This window comes from Papio anubis, chromosome 6 (assembly GCF_008728515.1).
Source record: "Papio anubis isolate 15944 chromosome 6, Panubis1.0, whole genome shotgun sequence".
Classification (NCBI taxonomy): domain Eukaryota; kingdom Metazoa; phylum Chordata; class Mammalia; order Primates; family Cercopithecidae; genus Papio; species Papio anubis.
In genome coordinates, this window is record NC_044981.1 from 1,969,965 (window position 1) to 1,995,819 (window position 25,855).

At 36.8% G+C, this 25,855-nt stretch overlaps 1 protein-coding gene across 3 annotated transcripts in view; it reads right to left on the minus strand.

The window, feature by feature from the left end:
* Positions 1-25,855, minus strand: part of GMDS (GDP-mannose 4,6-dehydratase) — a 637,149-nt gene that overhangs the window by 493,760 nt on the left and 117,534 nt on the right. For all 3 annotated transcript variants that reach the window (XM_003896946.3, XM_021936583.2, XM_009204344.4), the window contains exons 2-4: positions 25,106-25,150; positions 17,883-17,970; positions 16,175-16,284 (exon numbers count right to left, since the gene is read on the minus strand). In XM_003896946.3, coding sequence (XP_003896995.1) covers positions 16,175-16,284; positions 17,883-17,970; positions 25,106-25,150 — 243 coding nt within the window. The remainder of the gene's footprint in view (positions 1-16,174; positions 16,285-17,882; positions 17,971-25,105; positions 25,151-25,855) is intronic.

Sequence of the window (25,855 nt, forward strand, 5' to 3'; positions counted from 1 at the left end):
CTCAGAATCATTTCATGGAAATTCATGTATATTTATTTACCTGTAAGAAAACTCAGCAAATCAACTTATTCATTCAGATTTCTATTTTATAGAAAATATTCACATACTAATTTCCTCTAGATAAGATATTCCCACATTAACAGTATGACCAAGGCTTATACAGCACTCAACTTTAATTTGTACTTTCAGACAAAATAGAATATAATGCCTTTTCCATCCCAGAATTTCCACTATTCTGCATTAAGTTTTTAAAAAGGCGTAAGATAACTTTATACAAAGATTTTAAATATTTCTTGAGAAAACCATTATATGCTAATATCTGACAACTGTTTCTTCCGAAAAAGTATGATTTTTAAAAGAAACTCAACTTTTCATCCTTAGGTTTTATTAACACTGATGTTTTCATTAGACACGACATGTAATTTATACTAATAAGCACAACACCACTTAAAAACAAATCGGACAATCATGAAATTTTGGGGTTGTAGGAGATCTTGGAGAACATACAACATAACTCTTTCCTATTTCCCAAAACCTCACATCCTATTTTACAGATGGGAAAACTGAGGCCCAGAGAGGTTATGTGTCTTCCTTACAAGTTTATTTTACATTATTATAAAAATTCTGACAAGATTAATTCCTTTAATTTCTCATCACAAAGAAAAAGTACCCTGTGTTAGTTAGAATTTGGCAGGTTTTATATTTTAATATACCAATCAAAAATATAAATCAATGAGGCTTCAATCACAGAATTACAATTAAAATTGGGTTAAAGAAATGTAAATAAATTGCTAATATAGTGAAATTGTCATTTCATGTGTCAACCCTGTAGTTATCTTTTGGATTTATTACAAATTCCTGAGAGATAAATAATGTCTAAGTTTTCATAAGGTGGCCAACATCTGTGTTCTAATATCCTATACATTACGACAATTAATATTTTTATCATTATACTGATGTTTCAGTAAGATACCTGTATATGCAACCAACTATTTTATTTTATTTTATTTTATAAAGCTCTACTAGAAAGGTCTAAAGTCACAATACAATGAAAATCAACTACAAATTATTCCATAAAATATGTTATATGTGGCGACAAACATATGCCTTTGATTAATACAAATGGAAGACTATTAATAAAAACTAAATGACAGCAACAAAATCTGTATCACTGACAAGTCAAGATAGTACACACAGCATCAGATCATAGAGCTGATGTTAAAAAAACTCAAACAACTGATAGGGGCACTACACAAAATGTCATGTGCTAACATCTGGAATTAAGATTACTTATAGTGGAGAAAATAAAACGTCCCCGAAAAGTGAAGGCATGCATTAAATCTTGGCACTCTTTTTATAGTTGTTTTACACATAGAAATGTAATTCTTACGAAGAACTAATTTCACTAAAAGTTACAATTGTACTAGTATTTTCTGTAAGAATGCAAGAAAATGAGTAAGATTAGTCAAAACTCTGTTAACGTCTATGTTATTATGAAAGATATCGCAATTTTTCTATTAAACATTTCATGTGCCTATGACCTGACATTACTGAGATTTCTTTTTTTAAAAAAGTGAGTATTTAAGTGTCAAAATTTTACTAAAAAGTTTTTACTGAAAGTACTAATTTAGTATGTAATTTATGTGATATTATAAAAAACAAGTTTTTACTGGCTAGGAACTAAAAATCTCTGACCAGATAAGGGTTTAACCAAGATGTTTCTGTTGTAGTTAAAATACATCTTTTCCCAAGTGATGGAACTTGGGAAAGTTCTTAAGAAATTCTTTCATAAGTAGCATGGTAGAAAACACTTTAAAAAAAAAAAAAAAGAGAGAGAGAGAAAATAAGAAACGAAATTTCAGTAAAGCTTTTAAGAAGAAAAAACACAAGAAAAAGGGACAAACTAATATTTCACACATTGGAAATCTAGTAACTGCTTTATGGATTAGTCTCTGGATCCTGTGCCAACAAAGTTGCACCACCAAGACTCATCATCACATAAGATGGTTCAACCTGATAAGTGGAATCCCCAGTTAGAAACTGAGAGAAAGAGAAAAGAACCTCCCACAAAATGAGAGAAAGTGTATCAAATCTATCTGAAATCATTCCTCAAGAAATACAAACTATGAGCAATACATTTATGAACATATGTGTTTATCTAAAATAAAGACATAACCTGTAGAAAAGAGGCAATTAAATTTAGCGCCAAAATTGAACTTTAAGGCATTTATATTACATACATTTTCCCACTATTAACACTTCACTGAAAAACAATGGCCACATGAGAAAATATACTTCGTGATTACATGCAATCATCTATCAATTTAAATAATTTTAAAAGTATCTATATATGTTTAAGTATTTTACATCAGATAAAAGAAAGGACAATTTGGACATAAAGGAAAATCTAAGTATCATAAGCACAAAACTTTGGTACTTTAATCTCAAACAACAGTGTGCGCTCTAGTTTATTAATCAACAGGAACGCTACCTAATTAACTATGTTAAAGTTAATGTAATTAAGAAAGACAAACAAGGCAAGTATTACTTAAGCTATTATTATACTATACTGGAAATTTTTCAGATATCTAAGATTTTGTAAGATGTAGTCACGTAAACAAATGTAAAGCCATTATAAATTAAAATTGTTTATAAAATGCCAATAAAACACTGAAGTCCCCTATAATTCATACAAAATCTATTTTTAGAGTTTAAAAAGGGCATCAAAAACTATAAAGTGTATCATTTTTAAAAGCCCATTTAAAAATTATAAGGAAATTGAGAAACATGTTATTAATTATCCAACATTTAATTATTCATGCAAAATATTTATAAAATATTGTCAAGGAAAATAAATGTTCTAGTGCTACTGATATGAAGAAAATTAATATACTGGTTTTTTAAAAAAGTTTTACAACAATTTTCTTCAGTTAGTAAGCAACACAAATCACTTAGATTTGCCTGCCTGAGACACGATCCTTTTGAAACCAAGCAATTGAAGGAAATGGTGTTGCAATACTGTCCTTTTAATGAAAACCGTGGCAGTGAAAAGGTCACATAAATAATCTGCACGATGTTATTCCATTAAGAAAGTCACAGTCTAAATCTAAGGACTGCCAAAGAGGGGCTAAAAGTGTAAAAGAAAAAGTACGCAGTCACCTGCAAAACATATTATATTCTGATTAAAAGTTGTTTTTAAGTAACCTTTTAATCTAACAGCTATTTGTTATCTCAAAAATGACTTATAAAGAAATGTTTATGTAATTGTGACTAATTCAATCATCTTATACCCTGGTTTTAAGAAACACGTGATAATGAAAGTTCAACTTGTAAAATTCCATTTAATTAATTAAATTAAAAATTCACAAAATTGCAGGATTCTGTGTTTAGACGTCAGAATTTTCTTTGTTCTTGTTTTCAGACCACCTACACTACTAAAAACATTAGGGTAACACAGATAATATCTGTGCGTGCAAACTAAAGTTAACACAGTGGACTGCTTAAAACAAAAAACTACATATATATCTTCCTTTCCTACTGATACGACAGAGTATAACCAATTAATCATTAATAAGTAACAAGCAGCAGCCAGAATATGTTTTATGCTTCATTAAAACAACATTGAGGCCCATTACAGTACACAGCAAACGATGCTGGAAACCACCTTATACCCCTGCAAACCGCATTCCCTTCTAACCTCATTTGGTGGAAGCAGCTAGAGGGTGAATGGCAATATACTCTCAAGTAAGCTTTTATTAAGTATGAGAAATAAATTATATTAAGTGTTATTTTTTGAACTCAGAAATGAGGGAAGGGGTTGTTAAGATATCAAATTTACTAAGAAAATAATTATGTGAGAAATAAGTTGCTGTCACAAGAGAGACTTGCCAGATACTGCTTTTAAGCACGTTGTTATACACACCTTTAGAATAAATTTTGTGACCCAGAGATTAGTCTGTGGTACTAAAATTCCTGAGAGTAGACCAGAAAAAAAAATAGAGGGTAGGAGAAATGTTTTCCTAAACAACGTTAGCATTACTCTAGTGGCATTAAGCCCTTATTTCGTTTATAATTAGTAAGATACTGAGGTATGGGATTGTTAAGGACTTGTTATAAATTGCTTTTCTATAACTCACTTCTGAATCTCAGTTTCTACTAAATATGATTCTACTTCATTAGATCCTCATGACTGTGATCTCACCAAATGCAATTCTAAAACTTGAAAATTACCTTGGAAATTTGTGAGAAGCCACAGAAAGGTCCTCGGAAGCATGCACATATTAAATATTAATTATAATGATGACTGTCATCTTTTATAGTGATTATGTCACTATTTAGGAATGCTAATTAAGATATAAAATGACTTGTTAATAGCAAATGCATTCTTAAGCAATATATTTGTACTTGTGCACTTAACAGCAAATCCAGCATGGGGACTGAACCATAATAGACTACAGTTCTATTTTCTAAAATGCTGACATTTGAGCAAATGTTCCCATGGAATGTTTGCCTGATTCGTGGACTGACATTTCCTCTTTGTAACTTGCTTAACTAAAAAGGAGACATGCAGGCCAAACTCCACAGTGCCCGCAGGCAGCAGGCTATTGCTTGCCGCTGCAACTTGTGCGTGGTTTCTCTTTTACTTCCCTCTTGCCCTACTGCCCCCTCAGCCCTTCACTGTCTCTTTATTTTGACATGCATATTATCTTAGCTGATTTCAATCATCTTACAGGAGTAGATGACATACCTTAAAAGATTAAGCTTTCCCACCTGGGATTTGTCCAGAAATTCAGTGTATTACAGCTTCCCAGAGCCTTCTTCATTCTCCTATATTCTTGTGTTATCAATAGTAGCTTTCTTTCTTATTTTATGTTTAAGTACGAGACACAGGCAGCTATGCTGATGGAGTCAGTTTGTACTGTCACTCATCTTTCATTATAACTGCAAGGTTCACTTCCTTTGTCTAATTCTTTGCTGCCATCTATGTGTATAAAAGAGCACAACATTCTTAAACACACCAGAAACTTCCTCTGTTTCAAAAACAATCATGTCTCTAATCTAGAAAGATGAAGAAGGAAGCTTTAGGAATTATTTGCTTCCCTACTCAAACGTAAAGCTTATTGGGAATTTCCATTTCTTTCTCTGTGAAGCAAATTTATAAAACTGAAAAATGACTGAAGGTACATTATTTAACATAATATTATTGAACATACCAACAGATTTTTTCCATTATTGCTATTGATAAATTTTAATCTGGAAAATTTGATGAACTTATGCTTGAAACAGTTGAAATTTTAAGTCACTTAAGTAAATAATTCCAATAAGATAAATTAATTTTTGCTAAATTGCAATCTAAATATCTTGCCCAATGATAGAGTGAAATGATCACTAAACCAAAACACTTTCATAATATTTAATATAAAGCAAATGCAAAGCAAACAGATAAAAAATTATTTACACGCATTATTTAAACAACCAATAACTCAAATATTGTGACATAGCAATCAACTAACCTCTGTCAAATCTTCAAACACTTCTTCTCTAGGGAAGACGGAGAAATCTATCAGACCACACTGAAGAGCCTCTCAGCCTCCACTGTAGGACTGACTCTACTGGCTCTGAATTGTCCTAAGATATGTTAGTGTCAAACAAATAGAAAGGCACTCTAGTGTGAGCCATATGGGAATGTTAAACAAAAAAAATCCTGTCCCCTATACCATTTAACAATTAATCCATGCAATCAGGGTAAAGACTGGTTATTTACCATCAGTACTAACAATATGGGTTGACAGTCTTGAAGAATGTCCCTAAAAGGTTTATTTTGTCAATACTACTAATTTCTAAAAGATTTTGCTGTTATATATTAAAAAAAATAAAAACCCGGCACCAATGAAATATATGGAATGGGAGTAGAAAGGAAACTCAGGAAAAGGTTTTTTTACCCTGATACACCAAACAACATAAGTTAGAAACTACTGCCTCTTCTCTATCAACTCCCATTTAGAATAACCGCATAATGGCTATCAACACAATATTCCTCTTCTCTGGTAAACAGTTCATTTTAATTATCAGCACTAGAACCATACACAAGTTGAGCTAATTTTTCAGGGTGCAGTATTTTCTAAAGAATTAATCTTCTAATGATAAACTTAACAGAGTTTTAACATGCCAAACCAAGACTTGAGGCATAGTTTCTCATAAATGAAGCAAATTGAAATTCATTGTGGATTACATTTTAAATTAACATTTCCAAACTATGAACATATTATGTCACTTTTTAAAAAGTAAAAGTGATACCTACTAATCATTCATCTTCGATGTTAGACATTTTTCAAAAAAACAGAAATCTGATACATTAAAACCATTTTCATATGATTTATTTCTTGCTGGCACTAGTAAGGTATCCAATTAATGATTTACAGTAGAAAGTACCAGAAAAAATTCTTACGCATTAAATTTTTTGAACTAGAAAAGGTTTCATTTTATTTTACCGTACCAACTTTAAGGATCCAACTTTAACAAAGCAAATTTTATAAACTCCACCTATATGTAAGGATAAAGTAGAAATCATATTTAATATCAAGCTTTACTATGTATTTTAAAAGAGGTATTAAGTTCAATTTTTTAAATATACATACAAATTTTGGGGCTGGGGAGATACATTATGGTATTAAACAAAGTATCATTTATGTCTTCACCTTAATTTACGTAAATTACATACTGTAATTTAATTAAGAATCCTGGCCAGGCGAGGTGGCTCACACCTGTAATCCCATAGCACTTTGGGAGGCCAAGGCAGGTGCATCATCTAAGGTTAGGAGTTCGAGACCAGCCTGGCCAACATGGTGAAACCCCATCTCTACTAAAAATATAAAAATTAGCCAGGTGTGGTGGTGGGCGTCTGTAATACCAGCTACTGAGGCAGGAGAATTGCTTGAACTCAGGCAACACAGGTTGCAGTGAGCCAACACAGTGTCACTGCACTCCAGCCTGGGCAACAGAGCAAGACTCTGTCTCAAAAAGAAAAAGAAAAGAAAGAAAAAAGAAAGAAGAAAAGAAAAGAAAAGAAAAGTTTTACTCACAATACATTTACTAGCTTACTCTTTGCCCACCATTTTTATAAATAGCATCTAGAAATTAATATTATGGTAAATATGTACAGTTAGCTATTTGCATTAATTTTAGCTTAATATATATAAAATAATGTTGCAATACTAAAATAATGCTACTTTGGATTTTATTTAGTAAACAAGCCACTATTTATAAATACATTAAGGGTAAAAAACCCAATAAGCATACCTTTGTGTGGTCTACTAATTAATTATGAGCAAAATTCCAAACATTATTAGCTGTTATCAAAATTACAATACCACCTAGATCTAATAAAACAGAACAATCTGTTTGAACAGGGAGAGGAGAGCTTTCATAGAGTGTTCTCTCTCATATAAATTCTTAATGGACTATAAAGGACTTTTTAAGTGGTTTTAGATTTGAATTCAATTGCTCAAATCTACAACAGGCTTCCAAGAAGAATTTGAGCCAGATGACACACAGGCACCCACCAACAGCATACACTTCTGCCTAGCCTGATAAATACAAAGTCAAAAATGTTCAACTTCTTCCTAAGAACCATGGGAATAAACTAGTCATATTTAAAATAGTAGCATTTATTCATTATAAACCTAAACATGAAATTATAAAATGAAAAAGGTTTTGTATTGCAATTTCACCCTGTAACAAACAAAAGTGGCTACGAACTGTATTAAGTATCACAGAGGCTGTGTCCAAACAGGTAAAGGGACAACAGGACTGATCAGAAAGAAATGGGAGCTTATAGAACAAAAACAAACAAAACCATAATGTTCCTTGGCCACAGAGGTTTGTTCCATCCACACCATCTATCCACGGCGATTGAAAGCATCCAGTCTTTGCTCCAAGCACCTACTCACTTTATCTATAAGAGAGCTAATTCTTCTAGACGCAAAATGCACGACAGTATGCATGGATATTAGGTCTAAATGCAAACATACCTTATTAATCCTCAGGCTTTCAAAGTTGTACTCACTGCTCTAAGCATTCTGCTCATAAGGAATCTTTATTATCTGAACATTCATAATTTGCTAACAAACAAGTGATTTGTGTTGCTCTGAGCACATCTAAAAATTACATATGACAAGATAACAATGAGTTTTAAAACTCATATACTATCATAATAGCCTGTATCGATTCATAAATCTACTAAGCAAAATAAGTTATCTTCAGAGACCTAATATGGAGTTACAGTTTGTGTATACTAATACATGGACAAAAATGTATTTTCAGTAATAAAGCAGAAATATTTATCTTTAAATCTTAGAAAATAGGTTAATTCACATTATATTTATATAACTGACAATTTCATTTAAAAATAAGTGTACAAATAGGAACAAGCTGCTCATTCTAACAACGTCTTCATTAAGAAATTGTAGCAATTATTATTTGCCTCCCATAGCTTTTAGGGAAACTAACTTACAAACCACCATGGTGTAGATATTCAAAATTTTAAATTTTATATTGAATTAAATTGTACTACCCTAACCAAAAAGGTGATTATCATTCCTGATGAGTTAGTACTGTGGATTTCTGTTTTCCATATATATTAATTTTATGTTAGTATCACTGATGTGCTAACACTGCACCTGGCATTGTTGAATTTGGGGATCTTCTAGCTATTCAAATACTCTTTCAAATGGTATTAATTATAACCAGTTCCCTCCAACAAGGAAAGAACAATGTTTTAAACTCAAACCTACTGCACCAAAACTTCATTTCACTGTAGTAAACAGTGGGAATGACAAGAGAGGTCGAATATAAAGCATCAGAGTCCTGTGGTATCTTCAACAATATTGCCCGCCTCGGTCTTCTGAGCTTAGCAGCGTGACAGGAAGACTGAGTGGCATCATATCTGGGGTTGGAGGCTAGGTAGCGTGTGGCTGCTTATCAACTGCAAGTCCAGGTGAGCACCTGTGAAATAAGCGCTTAAGCTGGCTCTGTGCCAAAATCTCTGCCACTTGAGAATTTTAGCGCCCATCTGTTAAAAAGCAAAGGATCCAAAACATCACTTTTTCCTTGAGAATATGTCATAACAAGTTAACATTTTGGTGGCAGGAAATACAGTTATTTGAATGGGGAAGACATTCTTGCAATCATTTCAAACAGCAGCTAAGGCAAATGACAGGCCTCCGTCCCAGGCAGAAACAGCAAAGACGATATGTTGACCATGTAACCTGAGCCCACCCATTTCTCCACATAATTTGCCTCAAGTTAGACTGAACTGTGAGCAGGCAGCACACTGGGACTGAAGGGAAGGAGGACACATAGAGGCCAACGTGCATTTCCTTTCCCCCGTGCCCACTGCATTCACTGCTTGCCTACTTCATCAGGACTTGGGATGGTGAGAGTCCAATCCCAGGAGAGGTATTATTGGAGATAGGATGGTCAGGGGGCCTTACTGAGAAGCTGATGCTTAAGTTTGAGTGTAGTTAAGGGAATGAGACAAGTAGGTATCTAGGGAAAAAGAGTTACAGTTAAGTCCACATACACAGGACCACAGGTAGAATCATGTCTTAAGGAAACAGAGCCTAAGGCATGTGCTTGCTGCATGGATGAGAAAACAGAAGCATAAAAAGGCTAAGTGCCCTCTCAGGGTTGTGTAGTGAGCATGTGACGTGACCAGGATTTTAAGCCACAGAAAAGTCCAAGACGCAAGGTCTGGTGTGGACCCTGGAAGTTTTAGAGTTGTCCCAGGAACTCTGATGTGTACCCCTGATTTGATAACCTTGCCTGGTCCATAGTTTCTTGTGAGAACATTCCTTTCTTCTGCCCCATGGCAGTCGTCTATTCCAGTAGCGGCCATAACGTCTCCCCCCTGCATCCTCTGGGCACAGGGCCTGGTAAACGGCGGATGGCTGTATTCACGTGTTAACTCACTGAATGCTAATATGCAATTGTATGGGCCACAGGCCAGGCCCTCACACAAGTTTAAGGATGTTCTAACAGTTTCTCTTTACTTCTAACAGCAATAGCTATGCTCCCTGCCTACTCCTTACTTTCCTGCTCTACTGACACCTCCCTGTGAGGCTCCCCAGGGTCCAAAATAAATAAATGAATGAGCAAGAACACAGAAGAACAGTCCCTCTCTGCTGTTTGCTCTGGGTTTTTAATAGGTTACCCCCTATCCTTACTATAATTACACAGTAAAGGGCCATGCTGTTGCAATTTTGTTTTGTTCTATAATTGGGTTAGTCAGGCACTAACCAGATGTTCAACTACAGACTCCCACCCTTCCCCAACCACCCTTCCCCACCATCATGCAATTCTCCCAATGTATTTGTTCACCCACCCCCTTCCCTCATTTAGAACAGCCCCAAGAGGTTCAGGCTTCCTGGTGATGAATATGGGGGTCAGCTATTAAGGTATGGATTTCAACTCTCAGAACCTCCAGGAAAACGTCTCTGGAGATGACAATTTTTTAGCTTAGGTAATTCAGTTGCTTGGGCCCTTTCCCAGGGGCCACAGATTTAATTCCCATGACTATTTTTATTCCCACCACCATTCCTTTAATTAGCTTTTCTGTCTCATCCCTCCTCGATTCTAACTTGGTGTCAGGTCACTACTTGGGCCCCTTGACTCACAATCAACTCTGCTTCCTGACTGGTGTCCCAAGCTTAAAGTCCCGCGAGGAAGAGCATTTAGACTCAAGCCCTTGGGGCTTCCACAGAGTCTGCTAACTTGTCCCACACAACTGTGAGAGGAAATCTCAGCTCCTGCCACATGGTCATGCCCCAGTGTACCTCCCAGGCACTCATGCCTCCTAGCAGTCCTGAAACAAAATTAAACAAATAACTTACACAGAGACTTGAAAAGGAAAGTAATACAGATATTTAAAGGGTTAGAAAAGGAATAGAAAGTATGGAGTTATTCAATCTGAGTAACAGAAAGTGGAAGAAAGACATACTCATGGTTTGTAACACTGAGAAATAATTTGAAAATCCTTTTCAAAACTAAAAAAAAAGACTAAGTGACTTTCTGTCTCCACTAAAGACACATTCCACGATGGAATAACTGTCGTTTCTTTGAGAAAAATCAAGGCAATTCCAACATGGCACTGTGAGACAAAGGAAAGAAATACTGCACCAGGTTCACTGTAGAAAGATCTCACCAACACCACTACTTTGAAAATGACATTAAGATTATTAAAGAAGCTGCAAGAAATGGGGGACAAATCGAAAATCAGGACAGCAATTAAACAATTAAGAAACACTATTATACAGCAAAAAATACACAAACAAACCAACCACACAACCACAACAAAAAAGCAGTTTCTCAAAACGTTTTCTCCATCAAATGGGCAGGACTACAAATTGGATAATTTGTTCCTACTTGGATGATGTCATCATGCTAGGTTTAACTTCTTTTAATAACTAGTACATTTCAGTCATCTCTCACTTTCTCCCACATAAGATCAAACCAGCCTTTCAGTGACCTACTTCATGAGTCATAATTTTTCTGTTTATGATTCAGAAAAATGTCTTCAGTCAGTATTTCCCAGACTGCTGTGGGTTTATTCCAAGAACCAATTTCATCTTCATTGGTTTCCTACAGGAAACCAGACCAACTTCCTATTATTTTATTTTCCTTACTTTTAGCATACCCTAGCCCACATCAAATTAACTGGAAGTGAGAGTGATAGGAGACTTTACTCTGTACAAACAGAAGCCAACACAAACAATACCCAGTCTAGAAGTCACGGATTCAAATTAAATGCAAATATGTGCTAATATTAGAACCTTTTTTCAAAACAACACCAAACCAAATAACAAGAAATTTAATTAATCTTATGGCAAACATTACACTATCAGAAGTAACTTTTTTGTCTGAATATATCTATGAATACAATAAATTCTACAAAGCTGATTAATACAGAGAAATTAACTATAAGAAACAAAATACGTATTTTTTTCATCCTAATTCCTTCCCTAACAAGCTACTAGAAAAAAAGCAAACAACTGCAACCCGCCATGGAGAGCCTTGGAGAGGTGAGGGAACACAGCAGCATGCCGCCAGCAAGGCAGGTGAGCAGTCTGTGCTCACACAGCGCCATCATCCCAAGCCCCTTCCCCACGCCTGCTCTGGCCATGATTAAGCCTGCCCACAGATCACAGCATAAACAGTGGTATGGAACAAGGGATTTTGAAGGACATTCTAAGAGGCACTTGTACTCATACTAAGTACTCAAGAAGTATTTATTATCTCAGACTATGTACTATTCAGAAAAAGAGGTTTCTGAATATCAAGAACTTTGATACAAACATATATCAAATTCTCTTTCCATTCTTATAATATCTGACTGCAGACATAGTTTTGGGCTTTAAAAGCTCATTAAGTCATTAACTAGTAAGTAACAGGATTATTTTACATCAAACTCAAAAACCTACACATTAAAAGGAGAAGGTATAAGAAGAAAGGATTTAAGGAACACATTCTATATGGATAAATCAAGAAACCTGAAACACAAGAACAAGGGTTCTCCAAGTGTGGTTCCCAGACCAGGGACAGCATCATCTGGACACATCCTAAAAATGCAAGTTCTAAGACCCCACCCTAGACCTAAAGAATCAAGGATTCTGAAGAGAGGCCTGACAACCCACACATGATGCTGCAAGCTTTATCTATCATATCCTCTCTTGTCCCTCTACATAAAAATTTCTGGAAAAAATGCATTCAACTTGCATTTCCCTTATAACCTCTCAACTTCTAAACCCCCGGAACACTGGCCAAGTTCGTCTGTCGCATCACTAAAATGTTCCTTTAAAAAGTAACAAATCCTCGCTGACCTAACTGGCAAGGCCGGTGACTCTTCCTGGTCCTCATTCTCCTAGCCTCATCCCCTCTTGCTTACACGGACCTAATTTCTTGACTGCCATGGCACAATCCCACCCTCTGCCCACTCGACTTCTGTCATCAGCCCTGCTCATCCTCATCCCACCCTCTCACTAGCAGCATGTTTCCAAGATTCAATCTTCAGTCCTCTACCCATCTTTCTCCAGTTACTACTTGGCATCATGAAGACTTCAAGAGCTGGCCGGGCGCGGGGGCTCACGCCTGTAATCCCAGCACTATGGGAGGCCGAGGAGGGCGGATCACGAGGTCAGGAGATTGAGACCATCCAGGCTAACACAGTGAAACCCTGTCTCTACTAAAAATATAAAAAATTAGCCGGGCGAGGTGGTGGGCGCCTGTAGTCCCAGCTACTGAGGCTAAGGCAGGAGAATGGCAGGAACCCGGGAGGCGGAGCTTGCAGTGAGCCGAGATCGCGCCACCGCACTCCAGCCTGGGCGGCAGAGCGAGACTCCGTCTCAAAAAAAAAAAAAAAAAAAAAAGATTTCAAGAGCTGAATATACACGTCTGTACCCTAGATCTCTCTCAAAACTCACAGCATATTTTAAGCTACTTTATAACCTGCTTCCCTTGAATGTCCTTCAAGTAATGCCAGTAAAATGTTTCCAAAAGGGAACTTATTTCTCCAATCCCACTCCGAAAGTTCCTCCTTGAATGTTGGTTTCTAGTACTGGTTCCACTGACCATCTGGTCCCCTGGTCACTGGAGCCCTGGGTTTCCCTCTTCTCTAGTGACCACATCAGTGCATAGAGAAGTCAGTTCCACCTGGCATCCTGTTTCGTTCCTCACTCCCACCCCCATTTCTAGTGACACCATTCTCATCCAGCAACTTCCTACCTCTTCTTAAGCCCTACCTCTAGACTCTTACCTCTAAAAGTCATCACAGAATGTATCTCCCCCCATTCAAAACATGGGTAGGCTGCCCAGGCACAGCCCAACTTCCTACCTGGCCTTACCTCACATTTCTCCTCATATTGGTTCTGCTCAGCTCATCTAGAATGTTCATGATGCTGCAAACATGTCCCAAGTTTTCTCACTTCTCTTTGGCTCATATTACCACCCCCATTTCAACTATTAGTTTCCCAGTATGTCTGTAATTGTCCTCCCTATACCTCAACACTAGAGCCAGTGTCAATTCCACCTTGCACTATTCATAATTGTCTCAGACGGAAGTTCTCTCTTACCCTCCTCTAAAGAATCAGACATTTGTGCGAATCACCCCTACTAAAGTTGAAACTCCCATAGCAGAAGTGTATCTGACACATCTTTTTGTGTGTACTATGCATGATACCTTGCATGACGTATGCACTCAGTAAATATTTGTTGGAAGATTAAACGACCTTACAAACCAAAATTCTCACTAAGAGTACCATTTCTGCCCATTAACTAACCATTAAGAAAAGCAGCCAAAATACAATAAAAACAGATAAACTTCACATGCGTAGCAATGTAGAGGGAATCAACTCAAATTGCCTATGATTTCTATTACTTACGGTACAACCACACCAGAATGATAACAAAACACTATCATGATAACTACAACTAAGAAAACCAACTATAACACATTTCTGAACTATAAATATGTTTTGGAGAAAGGAAACAATCAGCCCATTTAATACTAAAATGACAAGGGGAAGGTCTTCTATAAATAAACCTTTATAAACATTTTCTGCATCTTTGATTACAATTTTTAGCTCCTACAGGTGATAAACTATCTATGATTACAAAGGAAACTTCTTAATCTAAAGGAAACTGAATAACAGAATGTTCATTCCAAAACATTCTGTTTTGTCTGGAAGATACTCTCATGGCTGATCAGGAAGGTCAAGAAGCAGCCAGATGAATTATAATGTGGAAGACAGACTGACTACCTCAATTAGGGAAAAATAAAGTCTTCATTCCTGGAATGATAAAAAGTCACCGCTTCTCTATAGGAAAGAAGGGATGCAATTTCTCAAGCACAGTATGCATGAAAGACTTTCCAAAATGAAAAAAACACACGGAGAATCATTTAGAAAAATAGCTCTGCTGTAACCTCAAGACCCTGATACCTTTCACAGACTTGGGTGAAAGTCTGAATATAGAACAGAATCATCACAGATTAAGAAAAGAAAAATGTTTTTTCATAGACAACACAGATATGAGGTATCTTTATTCATCAATATGTAGCCATCCTTCAAGGTTAACATTTGAAAGAGATATGTATAATGAAGACTGACAATCAGTTATAAGATTGAGTTTATTGCTATGTTTCTCTATGTTCTCCACTTGGTTTCATTTTATCTAGTTCATGATTTCTTCCTTCAACAAGCAGAGGTATATAGAATAGGCATTTAGCTTCCATTCTATGCAAAATTGGAAAAATAGCCAATCACCTAAGAAAAACTTTCTGAGATAAGAGTCCTGTACTTGTTCATTAAATAGCAACAACAACAACAAAAAAGATACTCATAGATTTTCTGGACTTTTGGGGGGCTTTTATAACTTAAGAGTTACTTGCTTTTATTTCTAAGGTCCACTAACCATCCTGACTGAACAAGTATCTAAATAGAACTCCTATCATTTGTGGCTTCAGATTTCACTTATTCCTTTGAGCAGGAGGACACAGCAACAAAAACTTGAATTAAGCAGATCACTAGAACCCTAAGGATGGGCCTGTGATGTTTACCGTGATTCCTTCCACAGTGCGAATAGAGGGGAAATTCCATATTGGCTATATCACACTGAGGAGGAGGGAGACTAAAAAGCTTTCTTCCAATGATTTTCACTATTCACAATTAAAAAGTTAATTCAGCTAATTTTAACATATTATTGGGACTCAAAAATATTCTCTCAGCCAGTAATTCAGCCACTACCAAAAACTGATATTAAAATAAAGGTTTTACTTAGTTATATCTTCCAACATTTTAACAAAACATTTAATTCACAATCTGTTATTTGAAATGGCAAAAAACACATCCATGGGGCTCACGGCTACAGGGAACAACCCAAAATAAACAAATACTGCTATTTCAATATTAGTGGTAAGGTTTTATTATATTGTTCAATAAAAGACAAGAGACTTTTAAAAAATCTATGAGTACTTCAATTAGGATTAATACTCAAACTAACACTGACAATTCAACTTGAAGACTAAGACCGGTGATTATATTACTGTACTGAGAAGCAACAGACACAAGTACAATACAGAACACCACAGAAACATAGCCAGAGAAATCACAATGAAAATGCTTACTTTGACATGGCTCTGGGCTCCAAGGTTGTAGATCTCCGTGGGCTTTACTTCATTAATGATCTTCACAAGGCAGGTACTGTCAGTGAGATCGCCATAGTGCAACTTCATGTCTTCAGGATACAAAAACATACCATTAGATAGAGAAAAGCAACATAAGCTCAATTTTTTAAAATATCAAAATTGATGTGCATATCTGGAAAGTCTGAAAACCAGGGTCAAAATGGAAATGCTGTACTGATGGTTCTGGAGTAGCAGAATAAAACTGTAATCTTTAACCTAAATAATAGAAAGATAGCTACATAACGCCTATGTCTGTAAAAGATTTTGGTAGTAAACTCAGAGAAACTTTTTTTAAAGCATAGTATCATGAACATACTATACAATAACATATCTTAGGGCTCCAGGTGGTTGTAAGATGTGTTCTGTAAGAATGAGATTCAAAAAAAGAAAACATTGTGATAACATGTATACCATCTAAAGAAATCTATAACACTGATGATGATGAAGATGACTCTGTTTTCTTTAGACACTTTTATCTAGTAATTTTTAAGTACCTTATAAACATCAATCCGTAGGCCCTGCATGAATGCCTGATGTGGTGACATAACTGGTTAAAGGACAACTAGCCTATTTGACCTCCTAAATCTAAACAGATCCTTACACTGACTTCATTATACAAGAATTTGACACATGTGGAAGGGTGATTTACTAACTTGATATTGTCATCATTTTTACATAATATTGATCTACATCTAGATCCAATGGCACGCCTGCTCTGACCTTTGCACAAAAACATGAGTTTCAAAGACAATGCACTTAATGACTTAAAGTGGAAAGCCTTTTACTGGAGACTACTGCACCATCTTCCTGATGCTGTCACTATCTATACAAGTAACCCAAACCTTCAAATATGCAGGGGTTGAGGGGTGAACACAAAACCATATATGGTTTACAAGCTGAGTGTATTGTCCTTGCTGGCTGGAAAAACTGGCCACATAATGCAGGCTGAACTTGGAGTTAAAATCCCTGTGTCCTGGTGCCAGCTCTGCCTCCTTCACAGTGTGCAACCTCAGAAAATTCATAACCTCTCTATCTCCATTTCCTCAACTATAAAATGCTCTCTGGGTCTCCCTATCCACCTCAGGAGTTGCCATAAGTTCAAACAAGAAAACATTCGGCTTGTGCTATATAAACTGTACAGCTACATACAGACAAATTAACAAAAGCAGCAAAACAACTGCAAATACTGACAATGACAGTAATTTGGAACATTTTGATTGCCATTTATTTGGGCCTATCTTCACAAATCATTTTTAAAAATAATTAAATGTACAAAGATTGTTTAAGTTGATTAAATTGGACCAAATATAAAAAGTGGGTCAGTGCACTGTAAGTATGGAACTGCTCTTACTTGAAGGAATAAGGACACGTGCAGAGGGGTGATCAAAGGCATGCCCTTCCTTGGTCTCTCTAAGCCATCTACTCCACAGCCTTCTAACACCCAAACCATCATGACACTATGGCCTAGGGCAGTAAGTAGAGAAGATTTTCAACATATGTAAATCGTATTCAGTGCAGTAATTCATGCATAAATAACTGTGACTTGTTGGGCACTGACAAAAATGATATTTGAAAACACCTTATCTGAATATAGGAACATCTGAAAATACATTATAGAAAGAGATTCTAGAAAAAGAAAATCACTTACTTCCTTCAATGTGAGCCTGGGGATTCTTATACAGATGCTCAATTCGACCCGTATTAAATGAACTGGACCGCCGTACAATTCCATGGACCTGAGTTTTTACAGTGTGGAAAGATAAATGTGCAATGAGGACTAATAAACGACTTCTTTAGCTAATGTTTAGCTTTATGAAAAAAATGATTTCTAAGCATCATTTTAAATTATTAGAAATAGTCCCACTGCTTACTTTCTCCCCAACCACTGTCCACCAGCTACCAACATCCTACCTCTGTCTTTCCCCAGTGATTTTACTGCCAATCTCAACAAACGTAATCAGGTAATTATGTGACTTCATGCTTAGTTGTAGATACTCAAACATCTCCTTTTCCAAACACACACACTTACAGCCTAACTGCTGACAAAAATATCTCTTCCATTTGAAACTGAAGACAGACCATGTGAGGCCATATCGGTAAAACGGCGTTTGTAGCCTGCTTAACACAGAGCACAAGGCCATCACATCTTCTCAGTGTCCTCAGAGCTTGCATTTTGCATCTACTGTATGTATTTCTGGAGCCACAGACATAATCAGAGAGCAGATGTTATTATGCAGCTAAGTAGAAAAGACAGAAAGCTAAAGAGCATGGGTAAGAGACAACATTTATGTACTACTCGATTTAAGACCTAAAGAAAACTCAAACGAAGAGAGGATTTTTAAAATTTTTTTATCTTGACTTAACCATAGGTGGGGGGCGGGGTGAAAGTTGATAGAACAGGAATGTAATGCATACTTGCCTGATACTGAAGAAAAGACTATTTGTGTATGAAACATAGGAGAAATTGTTCCAGACCTGGTCCCACTTCCTTCTCATGTCAAGATTGCTCCCTTTGTGCTGCCAATGCTAACACCAGCTTATGTCACCAGCTGCCCTAGTTCCAGTTCTACTGGTGGCAGTTTTAATCCTTGACTTATTTTAGAAGTGTTCCTTCTTATGTTGAAAAGTTCATTTGCAGCTGAATATACTTCTATATTTTAACTCAATCGTTTCTATTTCAAACCAAAATTAATCCTTGGTATGACTCAAATATTCCAAATATGCAGGTAAATTATAAGAATATAAGACTTTCTTTCAAACAGAAAGAAATGTCATAATTTTAAATGGCATACATGAGAAATTGACTTCTGCAAAAGATACAACACACCCACAATTAATATTTCTGTTGGTGAGCTGCTTTGGGAGAAAAGCACTCATCAACATTATTTTCCAAAAGAACGAAACCCAAGAGAAGTTAGTAAACATGAAAATATTTTGGGAAAGGAACTTCACAAACTTGGTTGACATTTGAGGAGGCAAACATTCAACCTTAGGAAGCATTAAATTGAGATCTGGCTATACATATCTACTTCCTAATTTAGACATGGAGAAAACACTAGTATTAAGCTTATCTGTTCTACTTCATGATCTCCAATTTTTCAGGTTGCTAGTTAATTGTAAAGTTGAACTGCTCTACAACCTCAATTTTAACAAAAAGTATGTATTTCACATATATACTTATACATAGCAAAACTTGCGTTTACTATCAAAGTTACTTCTGAAATAGATTTCTCAGATGTAAATTCTGTTTTATTAAATAGAAAAGAATGTCTATGTTCTAAAAACAGTAATTTAACTTTGACAGTGAAAAGAATAACAATAGTGTTATTTAGGCTATCTTCTCTAGATTGCTGGATTCTGGGGAAGTCACATATTCCAGCAGCCCAAAATATAGAGAGATGCCATTTATTAATATGTATTCATTACATATAAATATAAAAAGCTTTGACAAAAATATGAAATGATTTTGATGCATTCCATGTAAAATGCAGACAACTACACGAAGTCACAGCCAATCACAACCAAGACTTTACTGTCACGTTAAAAATCAAAAGCATTAAGCACTGGTTGCTTTTTTTTTCAAATCAAGTGTTTTAATTTCCTCTAACTCCCACCATTTGGTATGTGTACACACGGAAAGAAAGACCTGCCAAATGCTTAATCCATGACAGCAGGTATTATTCTAAGAACTAATGAAAGCTAGGTCTGTCTGCTTCTGAGACAGGTGAAATACAGACTTCAACACAAGCCAAAATGTGTGCAAACTGCATAATCTAGTTAAGAATTTGAGATTAGCGGCTTTCTCTTTACAGAAGGGATGTAGATAGAGCTTTTTGTTTGTTTTTATAAGGATTTTGGGAGAAAAAGATATGAGGTATTAGGAACCAAACTGAAAAGATAAAAGAGCTGAATCTGGCTTTATATAAACTTAATCAAAATCATTACAAAATTATAGTAGTTAAGACACAAAATATAATTCTGAAACACTGAGGTCTTATAATAAATGAAAATGAGTTTTTTGACAAATTTCATGTCCCACTTAACAAGGTGATAAAAAGAAAAATTTCAAGTTCTTTCCATTTAAAACAAAGTTGGTTTAACTTCAAAATCCACAGTCAGATCAGGAAAATAACAGAAATGCTTTATTATTTATTATGATCAAGAAAATGGAAAATTATTATCACTGAATTTCAAATTCTTAGTGTCTAGATTTCTCTTGGAGGCAAGGATGACTCCCAGGGATGGTTAATGTCACTCACCTTTTGAAAAGTACAGATTATTTAAGTAATATCAATAGTTAACACTTACACAGCAACAATCATGTACTAGACACTGTTCTCTGTATGTATTAAATGACTTAATCATCACAACAATCTTACTATAATAATACTGGTCCCATTCCATGAATGAGGACATTGCCTGAGATAACATAGCTAGTAAGCGGCAATGTTAAAGAACATAGACTCGGTCAACCCTGCCAACACTCAGTATAGTTTCAAAATGAAATCCATAAAAGCTTCACCTTTTTTCTAATCAAAGTATAAAGGCTTCTGGGATAACAACCCAGAGGAAAAATAGTTGAAGGATTCTCATAGATTAAGAAAGTATAGCAACTCCATGTTCTAACAAAAAATCTCCCAGAGATAACAATCGGACTATCCCTACATCCATTTCTTTTCTATGCTGATCCTTCATGTCACAATTTACCTATTATTTATTTTAAATTCTGACACATTGTGTTGTAGCTGTTACTACGTTATTCAATACAGATTTGTCATATAGTCCCAGATTTTAGCTTTTAAAGGGTTCAACATTGTCTTTACTTCTCTGGTTTTCCTCTGTACTTAGTGCAAAATGGGTACAAAAGTGTGTTGTTGGTTTATCTGCTAACAGTGGTGCTGGAAACACACTTGGAACTAGAACGCACTTTCATAAAAAGCTTCATTTCTGTCAATCCTCCGTTTTCTCTTATGACAGGAAGAAATGCAAACAGCTCCAGCATTCTAGGCAACAGAACATGCCTGCTACTCAGGAATGCTGATTAACGAATCCAACTAAAGAGCCGATTAAAGATCCGTGTCCACTGGCTTGTCCACATTAGACCGCATGTCACTCTGCCAGCTCCGTATCAATAAGCCCATGAGTCCCACAGAACTCCACTGGGCTAAGCATTTTCCACGTACTGTCTTATCTAATCTCCGCAACCACCTCCGGAGATAGGTGTGCTTATCACCCCATTTACAGAAAAGGCAACTAAGTTTCAGAGGGGTCGAGTGACTTGCACAGGGTCACGGAGCCTGCAAGTGGCAGAGGAAGAGTGAGACACAGGTGTCCAGTGCCCAGCCTGAGGCTCCTTTGCCACAGCGAGCTAACCACCTTGTCCACCACTCTGGCTCTGTACTGACAACAGGGATAAAGGAGAATGATCTTCTGCACTTCAGCAATGTGTAGAATTAAGTGTATAAAGTATCAAAGAGTGATTGTCCATAAAACCCAACAATTTTTGGGTTTCCTCATTATGAGATGACACCTTTAAGTAATAAAGAATGAATGAGTGTTACATCCATTCTCCTTATGCTCTCCTTAACATTTAATCCTGAGCAAAATTCAAGCAACAACATTTAAACCTGTCATTTTAAACTTCTAAATTAAGGCTTTTCTCAGTGAGAAGTAACCCTTCACTTTTTCACTTCAAACGGTTCATTCAGAGATGTGGATTTCAGTGGCCCCATTTGATGGCGAGGCCCCACGGCTTCAGGAATCTAAATGTGCATGAGGTGATACAAAGTGATTAACCATAACTAATCAGTCTGTTAGTATACACTATTGCTTTTCAAGTCATCCGCAACTGCCTATTTTTGCTTTAAGGCTAGCTAAGTTATTTGTACTTTCATTTTGCTTTTCTGATGGGAGAAAAAGTAAAGGAGTACGTCTAACTGCGCTACATGAATTCCATACACAGGGTTTGTTTTTGCCTACACCACCCATCATCACGACTCCACCAACCTAGCCCTGCCCTCCTGCACACTCCCCTCCAGGTGGCTGTGGCCTCTCCACATTGCCCATGCTTCCCAGTTTCAAAATGCACAATTGGCCTTACCACTGCTAACCAACCAGTGTGCCTTGCTTTTCTAGAAAGAACAACTCAGCCTCAGCATCACGCCTCTTCTTCACAGGGCTGATCTGTTCCTGGTTTGTCCTCTGCCGTCCCTAAGAAGGTTGTTTCCAGCTGTTCTGACCTTTGGAATACACCTCACACAAAGGCTAGATTCAACACAATACGTAACCCAGAGAAGCAAGGCCTCACGGATCTAAAACGTCTTAGGGTACCTTGTTCAACTTCATCATATGATTCAATCCATCACCTGATCTCATCTAAACCTTTAGTTGTGATGGTGTCTCTGTCTGTAGTACCCAGGCAAGCGACGTCACCCTGACTGGGGTCATGTTAGAAAGAACAGTTCCCAGAGCCCCGAACCAGCCTCTTCTGTGTCTTAACAGGGCCTGATTCGGATGCACACTAAAGCTGGAGAGCCTGACGTCTCTAAGCATCCAAAGTTGACCACTGCCCCCCACCCCAAGTTCACATGTAATAAAATACATCCCTCTCTCATCCTACTTCATGCAATCTACTAATCCTAGTCTTTTACTCATGGCCTTCAAAAATCAGGGATGCTGCTGATAAATCAGGAAATTTTCCAATGCAGCCAATTTGAAAAATTACTCTAACATTTACTTTGACGTAAGCATAAAAACATAAAGCCTGTGCCACCATCAGATTCCTCTTAATGGTTTATTCTCCAATTACACCAAACTCTTAAAATTGAGGACAGCAGCCTATTAAAATTGAATACAGTACGGATAAACACACTTACAGTCCCACAATATGCAGACAGCTCACATTTCCCCGGACTAGGAAGAGAATTAGTTTCTGATTATGCTTTGTGGCTGTGTACTTTCCCGCTATAGTGTCAACCATGTTTCCTTCCATGAGTTTACGGATCTCTCTCTCCTAAACCTGTTTTCTCTCTCAACCATTGTTTCAGTGACAAATTCCTCCCATTAACTATGATTTGCCAAGTGGGCCTTCTATTGTCTTTTTGTATCAGAATAAAATCTGCTCTTACGATTTCAAATACCGCAAAAACATCTGCAGCTTATCAGGCAGTCCTAGACTCTTGTTACATCTATTTGCAAATCTCTCATCCTTCTTGTCTTCTGAAGTCTGCTAGTTCCTTAACAAGGGACACCTAAACAGAGATCTGCTTCTGTGCCTTTTCGAGTAACACTAACAGTACCACATGCTTGAGAATGGTTACCATCTACACATCCAAACTCGCTCTGTCACTGTCACTGGGTCTACCATCACTGCAGTGCACAGCCGTGCTCCCTCCTCCTCTGGACTAGACACAGGCGCTGCCTGTTAACACCACCCTCACCTCCAGTCTCAGCCCACCTTGTCCCCGGAAGAGCGGATCCCAACACTCATGTGGTTTTGAGCATCACTTCTGACATGCCACCTCACTCAAAATTCTTTCCTGTTGTGTTTCCATTTGCCCAAATTACACTCTTCACAAGTGCAGCAATTTCTGCTCCAGCTAGCTCCTTTCCTAGGTTCACTCAATACACAACATCACTAATTCCTCTCTAGCCACCAAACATCTCTCAGCTGGTCCCAAACATCTGAAACACAGTATGGGCATCTCTCTGCCAAGCTATTCCTTTTAATAGATATTCAGGCCTTAGGTTAATCTAGCCTGAATAAATATAGGTCTTTCTCTAAAACCAACACTTTGTACTACACATAACCTAGTCTAAAAGTCTCTGCTCTGTAGAATTTGTATTTCTTTCTCGATTATTATAGCAACTTATGCATATGGACATATGTATACACATATACTTTCATAATTCCATTTGTTTTATTTTGATATAATTACAAAATGTAGCATTAGCTATTAGAAAAGGGTAGAGAAGGTGCTAAACACATCTACTGTTACTTCTCCAAGTCTAAAAGTCAAGGCTCTCAGATTATGAGTTAAAAGAAATTAACTTTTTTTCTTCAAATAATGTTGGCATTTAGATGCCAAATTCTTTCCTGTTGTGTTTCCATTTGCCCAAATTACACGTTTTTAAAACAATGTACCAACAATTAGAATAAACAGACAATCCTAAATTATTAATGTAAACATTCATAAAGCAGATCAGAGCATATGGGCCACTGTAAAGGTTTTTTTTTTTCTGTTATAGCATGAATTTATATACATGTATATATCTGAAAAACGTTCTTTAAAAAATTAAGTTGTACATACTTAGCACATCAAAATTAATATATAAAACTATTGTTTCTTTTAAAGTAAAGAGAAATGGTGAAGACAACGACAAAAGCAGCAAACCTAAAAGTTTCAGCTCCATAAAATATATGGTTGCCTTTTAGAAAGGAAAACCTCCAGGTATAAATTTTTCATTCGTTTGCCAACGATCAGCTTGGTTTTTATTGCTCTCTGTAATTTCTGAATTAAGTGACTTCACTGTGAGTAAGACTTTCTTATGAAACACATTACATCATAAATTAACCCGAATAATGTTACAGCTTCAGCTTGCACAGGCTGCTGCGTTATCGGAGAATGTGGGAAGTGTGCACCACAGCTGAACACTGTGAGTGCAGGGGAGCCACCAGTGCTCACCAGCAGATAAACAGCACAATGGGTTGGCAGGCTCACAAGCCCAAAGACACATTCTTCCCTGGATTCTGATTTGTTATCTGCGTTTCAGTGGAAAACACACTCAGGAGGACGGCAGCAGAGGAAGCATGTGGCCACCGCATGCGAGCAATCCCTCCAGCCTGCGCCTGCTTCCCATTGAGTCACCCACCTCATAGCCTTTCTCCAGCAGGAACTCAGCCAGGTAGGAACCATCCTGGGAAGAAAGGAAAAATTGCAAAACGTCAGTCTTATAGTGGTATAGAAAGGTGGTCGAGATGAAGAGTTTTGAGAAAAGCATTTAAAGGGCTACCTATAATGTCAATAAATACCACATGGTGTTCCACTATACACAAAACATTTTCACAAACAGTATTCATTTGAGCTCCACAGAAGACAGAGGATGAAAATGAAATCCAGGAAAGTGATAAGCATCAACAGACAGCAGGAAGTTCCAGAATCAGATGGATTTGGGTTTAGGTTTTGCCACTTACTAGTTGTGTGAAACATGCAAAATATGGGGGCAGAATGCCTTGGTATCATAGCAACATAAAGAAATCTTAGTAATTCTGGGGGGTTGTTAAAAAAGATCATCGGGGGCCAGGCACAGTGGCTCACACCTGTAATCCCAGTACTTTGGGAGGTCAAGGCAGGAGGATCACTTGCACTCAAGAGTTGGAGACCAGCCTGAGCAACACAGTGAGACCCTACCACTATTAAAACAAAACAAAACAAAAAATTGGTGGAGACGGGGTCTCACTATGTTGCCCAGACTGGTGTCAAACTCCTGGACACAAGTGCTCTTCCTACCTTGGCCTCCCAAATTGCTGAATTACAGGTGTGAGCCACCATGCCCAGTCTAAAACATCTTTAAAAATTAGCCAGGCATGGTGGCTCATGCCTGTGGTACCAGCTACTTGGG